The 11,801-nt window shown below is 35.2% G+C and overlaps 1 protein-coding gene across 1 annotated transcript in view; it reads left to right on the top strand.

Annotated features, from left to right (window-relative positions):
* Window positions 1-1,312: 1,312 nt before the first annotated feature.
* Window positions 1,313-11,801, top strand: part of LOC149578523 (nuclear pore complex Nup85-like protein) — a 287,051-nt gene continuing 276,562 nt past the window's right edge. Inside the window, exon 1 of the mRNA XM_089829616.1 lies at window positions 1,313-1,874. Within this exon, the coding sequence (XP_089685742.1) occupies window positions 1,501-1,874 (374 nt within the window). The 5' untranslated portion in view covers window positions 1,313-1,500. The remainder of the gene's footprint in view (window positions 1,875-11,801) is intronic.

Genomic DNA, 11,801 nt, shown 5'->3' with positions numbered 1-11,801 from the left:
CAGTGATGTTAGTGTCCAATATGTCTTCATTTATCCATGTTAGACACTCCTTATTCCAAACAACTTTGATTGCAAAATATTCAATGACCATATTTGCCTCATGACAAACATGGGATATTATGCATTTTTCAAATGAGGCAATGATATCCTTGAACTTATAGATCCAACTTTTAGTATCCCAAGAGGGATTATAGCTTCCATTTAGGCATTAAATTATATTATTTAAACCCCCTTCAATGCAAACATATTTGTAACTCAGTTGGTAGGCTAAGTTAAGACCCTACAATAAACTTATGCCTTCAGTCGCATGGTTAATCTGACTACCCAAGGTAAGCACCAATTCACAAGATTTAACTTTTTGATGCATACATGTGCTCTATTCTCTCTACATTGTATGTATTTAAATAATTTGAATAATTTAGAGTAAGTCTACAAAGACATCCTTCTAGCATGCAATTTGATACAATTCACATTTTAGTAAGTCATAATGGCTATTAAGAGAAGAAAACTATGTCTAGCTCATTTAAAAAAAAGTTTATTTGAGTTATTTTGCCTTTGTAGATCTAGATGAGGTGGCAAATGGTTGATTTAAAAAGTGATTTTGGACTCTTGAATTGCGTAGAGATGGAATAAGGCCGAGATCAAGTTATTTGCTAACTTTTAGACAAAGATGTGTTACTATTTAATGCATAAAAGATAACCCAACGATTATGAATAATAGTAAGCACAAAATAAATACTACATAAACCTTATCATTAAGAATACATTTATTAACTTGATGTTTAATACAAAAATGTAATTATTCTTTTATAAGATTGTAATGCTTCATTTTGATGTTTTCAAATTTCATAAAACTCACCCTATTGTTAAAATATATACCCTTTTCTATAAAGCTAAACTTGAAATATGTAATGACTTGAATAATTTTTTAAGTAAGATTTTTAATCGAGGAGCTATGTCTATTTTTTTAGGTACGAGCAGTCTCATGAGAATTTTTTATGGCTAACTTCTTTGGCTAAGAACCAAAGACTGAGGGATATCCATTCGTCGAGGGTACAATCTCGACCTCATCCCTTTTGATGTCATGAGCCTTACACTTAGAAAAACTTGATCTTGGAATTCTTTATGAGAAAAACTTGATCTTGGAATTCTTTACGAGCCATTTAACTTCACTAATAGATCAATAGCCCTTTGACAAAATCTAAACTTTTAAACTAAAATACAATATAAAATTTATGAAACCACATTTAGATTTCTCTAAAGCCCCCATGGAACCTCAACCTAAAAAGAAAAATTTCAAAAACTGAAAAACAATTCTCAAGTTAGCACCTATCTAATGCGACGAGGGAAAATGGTGGCGGGTACTTTGTAAGATTGTGACTACAAATCAATGATATTCCCGAATGTCATGTATGAAGTTGCAGACAGCGGGAGCATAAGTTTGAGTGACGGTTGAATAGCCGGGTTGAGGGTGAACGAGAAAAGCGAGATTTATTAAGAATGCCGGGGCGTCCGGTAGATGCACTAGTTCCCAGTGGAGGGCAAGGACAAGGGCAGTGCTCAGTGTACAGCGTGCAGCATGGCCTCCTCACTCATCCTCCGGGCCGGATATCCATCTCTGTGCGCTGGGCCAGAGGAAACTGCCTTCGCATTGCCTTTTTTAACAAACTTCCTTCTTGTGAAGAGGAAGAAGCTTCAGAGATAATATCCCAACAAGGTTCATCTGGGAAGGTGTTGGAACTCAGACTCGGTTCTAGGGAGGCTGAGGATGCCGACAAACGAAGACTTTTATACGCTTCTGCTCCTGCATTCGCATTACTTCAGAGTCAAAAGCAGCTCATGATGACATCCAAAGACCTCATTTCTCTTGATTGGTAATGCTAATTTTCTTTATGTTTCTTCATTCAATTTTCTTTTCAACTATTTGCACTTGTACTTGAAATCTGATCAGGTAGAGAAAACCCACTTTAACTATTGGGATTGAGGTGGTTTCTTTTCCAATTAGGTGTAGCTTTTGCATGGTCTCTGACAAGAGGGTGCACATCCTGTGAGCAGTTTTTTCTTTTTACAGCAGGAGAGCTTTTGAGCCTTTTCTGCTAAAACTGGGGATATCCTGTCTGTCGATTGATTCCTTTTAAAGTTGTCCAAAAGATCTAGCAACCTATTGCATGTTTACAGTTCCACAATTTTGTTATTTAAAAAAGTAGATACTATTGCAATCTATTCCTTCGCAAATAACTCTTCCTGCAGACAAATTCTAAAAGTGCCAATCCTTTCCTATTAAACAAGTTTCAATTGTTCATATTTATCTAATCTCACAAGATCAATAGTAAGTTGTGCCTTTCACGAAAATGTTGATGCAAAATATCAATGCTTTTACTTTATAAAGTTGAACGTTTTGCTACTTAACATGTAAGGATTTAATTGGAAAGTCGAATATGGAACTAGGTTCTTTTAGAGTTTTTGTATCTTGCTAATTGTGTGACCATCTGTTCAAAATTGCTCGTGAAAATAGAGTCTAACCGCGGAGCTTGACCTTCAAGCTTTGAACTCTATGCTTCAAGTTTGTGCCATGGCCTTGCAGCATGTTAGCCCCTATTTGAAACTAGCCAAAAATTTGAACTTTCATTTGAAATTTATTATTGAGCTAGAAAAGAAGCACATATTCTAAAAACTTCTTTCAAGACTGGTTATCATGTTCTTACAACCAAATGCCTTAATGTGAATCCGACTGTGAGTTGGTCAACATATCTCCCATCTTCACAAATCATTGCATTTATCACAAGTACCCAAGCATAGTTTGTCAGATTCAAGACATTGAATTCTATCGCAAGGATCACTTTTACAAATCACATGTCCTAGTTTGATTGTATCTCAAAGCACCAACTTATTGGCAAGTTATGCTCATTATCATAAAATTTGATAAGTTGGCAAAATTTATGTGAAGACCAAATATACTCAGTCAAGAAAATTTTGTTTGGAGTTTTGGAACAAGTGATCAGCATTCCTAGCGGCATGATGGTTGTCGTTTTTTGTCAGAACGGTGGAACCATATGAAAAGTGCTAAGTTTTTGAAGAAGTTGGTACAAACATTATAAGTTGGGGATGTTTGAAAGGGTGATGAAGTTGTTTGAAACTCTGAAGACAATTTAAATAACCTCAAACTCAGATGAAAGTGAAGTTTTTGACAATGACACAATCAATCTTAAGTCACATTACTTATCGACATCCATAAAGGTTGTTGAAATTATTTTTAATTTCGATGACTTTGAAAGCAAATTATTAAGTGATGGAAAGCTCACGAGTAATCATAGAAGTCCTTAGAAATAGAAAGCACTTTGAAAAGTTGGCAAAGATTATTTCCATAGGTAATTTGGTGCAAATTTCCAAATTCATGCAAAGGACGACATACTTCATTGCAAAGGAATAAAAAGTTGCAATCTCTCCATTGGCAATTTTGCAAAGTTATGCAAGATTATTAAAACACTAATGAAGAGGTGTAAAGATGATAAAAGCTCTTCCAAATGAGCAAGGAATATCAAAGAAGTTTTGTGAATTAGAGGATTAGCCATTTTGAAAAGCAAGCTGATTACAATTTTCATTAGTGGCTGAAAGAAGTTGTGCAAATTTATCAAAACACTGACACCTTATACAGATAAGAATTAGTTATTATAACTTCTCTATGGGAAAGCCAACCAAGTTTTCTATGTTTATCAAAATGCCGACAATGGAGATACAAAGATAGAATTGACCAGTTCACCAAGTTATTATAGACTCCAATGAAATGCGTAGAGGCTATCAACAAGTCTTCCAAAAAAAGCTTGACTTCTTTTCTAAAGGGACCAATGCAATCTCATCATTGGGGATATATGTAAGTTGTTAAAATTGTTATGAATTGCGATGAACATATTATCGACAATATGGACAGGCTTAAAAGTTTCATAAATTGCCAATAAACGGAGCAACTTGTTCATTTTGGAATTCCAATAATTGGTAGTTATCATAACTACATTATTATCAATAAGTTTGTACATGATGGACAAGAGGCCATAAGCATATCATTTCATCAAAGGCAATAGAGAATATCTATAAATAGGTAATACACTTCCATCAAAGCATGTTAAAGAACACGATATCAGAGCATCACCATCATTGTTGGGAATGCATGACAGGGATTTGACAGGAAGACATTCGAAGCCTAAAAAACAAATGCAATTCGTATGTGGAACTTTAATGACTTCTGCAACTTTTTCAACAATTTGAATACTCGTGTAAGAAGATACCTTGGAACAATGTATGGATGCCATTAAAATGCAAGAAAAGTTTTGGTTTGTGTTAGATATCACAATCAGAATGTTCTCATGCAACCATGAATTATCCAAGACAGATACGTTGACAAGAGCTCAAAAACTATCATTTGAGAAGACTTTCTTGTTATCTTCCCCGCTTGCGCAAAATGGGATCACTTGAATTGACATGCATGCAAAATGTGGTCCCATGGGTATGCTGAGAACGTCACCTTATAGGTGTGATATCAAGGAATGAAATGAAATCACTGGAAAGCCCGCACGGTTTCATTGGATGGATAAAAACGTTACATATTCCAATCACATGATTTTCTTGTGCATAGCAGTTATTATGAGGATACCTTAAATATCATTGCTATTATTCTATTTAGATTGTAGAGATTGGAGCTTGGGACTAGTTATGGACATTCCTCAAACCATGCCCTTGAAGAATTTATATCAGTTGGAATGCGCCCATTTAGACACTCATGTAGATTGTGGAAACATGTAGAGACACATGATCAATTAGGTGAAAGTCGATTCACGAAGAAGTCATTTCATGAATGCAATGATTTCATCATTTTCAGAAAATGGATCTGTTTCCAATGCTTCATAAACTCTCAAAACAAAAACATGCAACCAATTGCCATTTAGTCTCTAAAAATTGTAGTTGAAGAATTTATAAGTTATATCAGTTGGAATGCGCCCATTTAGACACTCATGTAGATTGTGGAAACATGTAGAGACACATGATCAATTAGGTGAAAGTCGATTCACGAAGAAGTCATTTCATGAATGCAATGATTTCATCATTTTCAGAAAATGGATTTGTTTCCAATGCTTCATAAACTCTCAAAACAAAAACATGCAACGAATTGCCATTTAGTCTCTAAAAATTGTAGTATGTGATAATAATGGAAGCTTCAGCACAAGTCATGGACATCTAACAAAGTGTAATGAAGGAGTTATTTCATCAAACAAGACAATTAGAAATGCTCAGGTAAGCATGCATCCAAATGTGAAGTTAGAAACATGCAGGTTGTTTGATATACCACTTCTCAAGATGTGTCAATCTCATCAAATCATGATAGTAAAATGCTAATAAAATTCATTTGATGAATAACTATGACTGACAAATATCAAACCAAATCTCTCCTTCACAGATTTACATGCAATCAAATCATGTCTTGGTGCAGAGGCTGTAAATTTTCATTGAACTGTCGGATGCCTCTAAATTTTGGACATGGTTTTATAATCTTGATTTTCTAAACTCTCACTGGAGTGATTTCCAAAATCTTATTTTGTGGTAAAGTTATGAGCAACAAGATACAAAACTATCAAAAGCCAAGTAAACATATGAATGATGGTGTGTTCCATAGCTTCCGCTAAGTTATTAAGAAGTGCAGGAATCCGATTTAAACCGGGATTGATCTTGTTTGCAAAGAAATTTTGTTTAGAAGTACACTTTCCCTCTGACAAATCAAAGTAGAGGACTATGAGAAAATTTCTGTTGTAGATATAAGAGCACATACCATTTAGGTTACAACACTTTATCGGTGAAATCATCTACAAAGAAACAATGGTTTCAAGCATTAGGAAGCAATGGGTCTTTAATTGGCTATCCCTTTTCAAAAATGTTAGAGCGCTCACTATTTGATCTTGTTTTCACAATCTATGGTTGTGGGAAGGAGTATTGAAACTTGAACAATATCCATAATGTATCATCATTTTGTTGCTATGGCAGTCAAATAATTTGTTCATTCCAATAGAATGATATGTATTATTCGTGCTTTCAAATGTGATATGGTAAAAGATGATGCAATCAGGAATAGAGGTGGTGAAGATGATGTTCGTGATTTGTGCATTTGAAGCATATGTGCTGCTCCCACCAATAGAATGGACAAGTTTCTCTCCTGTCAAAGTTAAAAGATCTCAAGTTGTTCTTATGAAAAAGTGACTTGTGTTGTGCTTATTGTAACTAAAGGTATCTTGTAGGATTTCTCATCTAAAAGTCAGGTAAATCCTAATTTAGTGAAACTCTTAGATTATTTGTTGTTTTGAAAAACTTTTTATCGATTCTTGGTGGGTATTTGCAAATCTCAATTGGGTCGAACTCCATTTTTTTTGGGTGCATCATTTTCGTGCCTCGATCGAGCTAGCAAATTGAGAATCTAATTTCAGATTCTTAGTGGGTTATTTGAGCTCTCTTCTGGGTGTCCTTTCATTTTTTTTGGGTCTTCCATCAATCTGCCTTGAAGTTCATTCCTTTTCGGATATTCATTTTTTCGCATCAAAAATATGTCATGGCGTCTCTCACCAATCTTCTCTTGGAAGGTAGACAACGATTTAACGAAAATAACTACTACATTTGGAAATAGAGAATGATGACGATCTTCGAGTACCGTTGCCTTGAGGCGCTTGTTTTGGGTACTGACATTTGTCTTACCGCATACCATTATTGTAGAACATACTAAGCAGATTCCCTTGCAATTTTTTTTGTTTTGAAGTTAGATTGACCATTAAGGGTATGAGAGTAAAATCTCTCTAATTTTGTTTTCTTCTCTTCCATAGATTTACTTCTATTTCTAATGGTTACTACTCTTCTATGTGTCCATATTCTCTCACTATTTAATATGGAAACTTTCTCTTTCTCTCTTTAGAATGTTTCTATTTTTCTCTCTTTGTTCGTTGTAGAAACATTCTTGTGTCTTCCAGTATATATAGATCATTTATGATCTTTGTTTAATAATACAATGATTATTTTACCATAATATAGTTGGGTAATTATCCAAAGTGATTACTTGGGTAGTTATCCTAAGTGTTTATCTTGGGTAGTTGTCCTAAGTAGTTAGGCAAAGTGGTTATACTAAGTAGTTACAAGTTTGTTATCAAGAAGTAAATACAAGGCCATTGGTTATGTAAAGGGGAAGAACTTTTTGCACAAAGGGGATACTATGGAGAAATTTATTTACAGATTTTTGGATTTACATTATGTACAAAAGTATCTTTGAATTTGGATATCTTCAAAGAGACAATAAAGAATGCATTTATTCGTATGTCTAGATGTATTTTTTAGTTATTATTTTTGATTTATCGTATGTTAAGTTAGTAATGTCTTTTTGTATTTATGTAATCCTTTGGTCTTTGATTCAAATGATTTATGTAATTGATGAAGATCAATTATGCCTTGGTACCTAAACTTGAATGTGATAAGATAATTTCTTTCCTCATATGTTGAGATTTGTTATCCTTAGTTCATTATTGCATATTCAAACATTATTTGCGTTGCTACCCCATTTGTAATCTTTCTACAATGTAAGGCTCAACTAGTATTCATATGTTTGTTGTTGGGGTTTCTCTCTTTAGTTTTGCTTTGTCTCCTTTATGTACTTTCACATGAAACGTATATAGAAATAAAAATACCCCTATCATACGAGGGAGTTGCCCCTCTCAAGCATAGAGGAAGGTTGAAGTTTGATAGTGATCGAGCTCGAATCTATCCAATTGTCGTTACAGTTGTCACTGCTCCTCAGGTGAACAGGGTCATTTTCAAAGAAATGCTCACGGTGACAAATATGTTTACCAACAAAACATATTCTTTAGATCGGTTAGCCCATAGAGGTTAAGGGTACTCCAATCCGTGCCTATCTTCATTGGCTTTGCTTGTCAAAATAGGATATTTTTAAGGCTTGTAAGCTCAAGCAGCCATTCTAGAAGATCAAATTCATTGCTTGATATTGTTTGGGTCCTTGTAGAACATTCAAAACAGTTTTTGTTGCCTAGCGAAAGACCATTGGTTGAGTTTAGACATTGGAGACTTGCTTTGATGTTGTCCCTTGTAGGCCTTTGGATGCCCAATACTATTCTTCTAATAAAATCTTTTCCATTGAGGAGCATGGTCTGACAAGTGTCAACCTAGAGTGATTTCTTTTGTGAATTCTATAAATGACTTGGGGATATGGTTGGCCCTAATTTGCTCATGATGTACTTAGAGGCCTCGTAGTCTAAAATGCTTGGGTTTCAACTCCAATGTTAATAAAGTAAATATCGAGTTTCTCCTAGAGGCCATCACAAAGTTGATTACCAATTGGAGGCCAATTTTTTAATACCTTGGCTAGGTATTATCTCCAAACTCTCAAATGAAATCTCAAAAAATATTGAACAACAAATGCATGCAACTGATTCTATCGAACATTCAACAAATAACCAACAATTCATCCAATATAAAAAATTTCAATAATCTCAGGTTTGTTATTGCATTATACATCGACAATACAATAACTATTATTATCACCACAATCTAATCTTAAAAACAGTATTACAGTTAGATTGGAAATACTAGACCAGAAATGCAATGTAAGCACAAGTGAGACACTTGAAATGATGCCTCCATCACAATGGGTTTTCGTCCACCGTCTTCAGGCTTGTGGGTTTTCGTCCTCCAAGCAAGCTGAAGCTGATGCTTCCAATTGAGTCTCCGAGAGAGATCAATAACTAGATCAAAAACCAAGAAAATAACCAAGCATGAAGAAATGAGCTCCTCCTTTGCCATTTAAAGACCCAACTTGTGACTCTTCAACTTTTGTTTTCCTGTCCCTGTCTCTCATGCCAACTCATCTCTTATTCACTCTCTTTTTAATTAAAATTGATTTAATAATTCTGTATTAAGTCCTCAATGGTCATAAATTGGATTGGCCTATCACTTTTTTATGTCCTAGAAAAAAAGGGAATATTATAGTCCTCCCTCCTTGAGATTGATTGCTCTCAAACAACTGCATGCATGCAACCATGATACCTAAGTCTCATATCGACCTCATGAATACTGCTCAGAAAATCTGTTGCACTATTCTGATATGAAGGAAGGACTCAAAACCACAAAACCATTCACCGACTCCACATAAGGACAATATTTGAAGCATGCTAATACCAGGATCCCAAATCATGTCGTCATGACCATCATATATGATGAGATAGAAATGTATCAAGGAGCTATGTATATCACAATAGATTGTGACAACTCAGCCTAAATTGTTGATGTAAGAAACAAGCTTCTCAATAGCTGAAATCAACACCATGGGCACATAAAGTACAATATTGCCGTCATCAATCTGGAGAACCTCCAAATACATAGGTGCCACGAGTAAGAATGAGGTTGAAAAACCATCCCTGATGATCAAAACATGACTCTCATCAATCCTCCACCAAGATCTATTAAATGGCTGAAGTATGAAATCCATCCAACTCATATAAGTTGAAGTCTAGAACCATGTATGGTCTGTTTAAAGCTAAGTCACAAGGTTCGAATTCGAATTCGAGTTCGGCAACTATAAAATTCGAATGAAGTTCGGGAAAGAGTAAAAATTTGGGAAAAAATTCGAATTAAATTCGCCTTATACAATTTTAATTATTTTCTAGATGTATGTAATATATCTTATCAATTATCAAAATAGTAAAAATTGCTAAATCGATCTCACAACTTCATAAGCTTGATGAGACATTTATTAAGTACAAACTATAAGAAACATGTGAAATCACAATAGCAAAGATATTATTTTGTTGCGAAGGTACAATCAAAAGTCAAGACTTCATAGCTTCAAGAAAGCTCAAAGTCATCAAGAGCACTTGGCTCAGATGGTGTAGCATCATCATCAGTATCACTACCCAGTTCTTCCTCAAAAAAGTCAGGCTCATCTGCATCTAGTATTGTTGTGTCTTTTGAACCCTGTTGTTGTGAAGATGACTCATTTGTTGATTTGTTCATAAGCAATTTTAAATTGCTGCGAACATAGACAAGATCTCCCAACTTTCCACACAACAACTTGTTCCTCTTTTTGGAATGGATGTGGTCAAAGCAACTCCAATTTCTCTCACAAGCTGATGAACTTGCCCCTTGACTCAAAATTCGAATGGCAAATCTTTGAAGTTCAGGAGTTTCTGCCCCATAGCTCATCCACCATCTATAACCAGGCACCTCATCTCGTGTCATATCATATTTGGCTGCTCCTATTCCAAACATCCCTTCCGCTTTTCTGTATTTCCAACATTGTTCTCTAATTAGAGATGCAATTGTTGGATTTGGTTCAAATCTACTAATGGCTTCATAAAACCCTGCCATAATTTCAGCATCACCTTGTCTATCAATGTGAAATAGTTTAGGCTCCAAATAGCAAGCTGCTGCATGTAAAGGAGTGTGCATCATTTTCCATCTTGAATCAACAGTCTCCCATATCTCTATGTACTTTGCTTCCACATTATTTAGTGCTCTCTGAATTGCTTCCTTGCAACGATCCATGCTTTCATAAAGCATTCCAAGGCAAGGAGTGTCACCATCAACCATGCGGAGCACGTCGACAATTGGACCGCATATATTTAAAACCTTTGCCCCACTTTCCCAAAAGTTACTATTTAAAACAATTTTCTCTATGATCTTCCCTTTACCACTTTTTGAGAGAGTTGAATTTTTCCACACATTGGAACAGATTACAGATCTTAAAGCTGCCTTCTCTTCAACCACTCTTCTCAAAGTGATATAAAATGAAGCAAATCTTGTATCGCAAGGCCTCAACAACTCTCTAGATGCATGTTGCCTGTAAAGGTTCAATGTGAGACGATGATTTCGTATGAAATTCACAACTTCTCTTCCTCTATGAATTACTTCATGTATCCAAGGGAATTTTGCCAAATCATGTAGCAACAAATCCAAACAATGAGCTGCACATGGACTCCAATAAATTTCTGGGTACTTCTCCACAATCAGCTTGCCAGCTCCTACACAATTTGTTGCACTATCAGTAACCACTTGAACCACATTTGCAACCCCTACTTCAAGAATTGCTTCCTCTAATATTTGAAATATATATTCAGAAGTTTTTTTATGATTCATAGTGTCAATAACCTTTAAGAATACAACACCTTCAGGACAAGCTACTAAAACATTAATCAGTGGTCTTTCACAGATATCTGACCATCCATCACTCAATATGGTGCACCCTGTTACCTTCCAAGAGGCTTTGACCACAGCTAATTTATCAGTCACTCTATCTTTTGACTTCTCTAAGAGAGTTGTTCTCAAAGCCTCAGAAGAAGGAGGTATGTACCCTTTGCCAAACTCTCCAGCCTTTTGAAATACAAGACGATAAAGTGGATTTCTAGCTACATTGAATGGAATTGCACTAGTATAGAATAAATCAGCTAGTAAATCATCAACTACTTGTTTCTCACATGGTTTCCAAAAGCTATTTAGAGTTCCGCTCTCTTTTGTTGACTTTACAACTTGAGGTAGACATGAAGATGAAGGTATAGTGGATGTGAATCTAGAGACGTCTTCAATTCTTTGTTTCTTTTGTACATTCTTCATCTTTTGAGCAATAGAAGATGAATGTTCTTTCTCTAAAATCACTCTAAGCTCTTGGGTCACACCTGGACATGCGGTAACACCTCCACCTTTACCTGCCGTAATACCAAGCAGGTGATCCATGACCCTTGTTAAACTTCCAGTAATAACTTTTGGACACA

Source organism: Cupressus sempervirens, chromosome 1 (assembly GCF_028749045.1).
Source record: "Cupressus sempervirens isolate cs-2001-9-10 chromosome 1, ASM2874904v1, whole genome shotgun sequence".
NCBI lineage: Eukaryota > Viridiplantae > Streptophyta > Pinopsida > Cupressales > Cupressaceae > Cupressus > Cupressus sempervirens.
The sequence above is the reverse complement of the archived record's forward strand: the minus strand, read 5'-3'. Positions and strand labels throughout refer to the sequence as shown.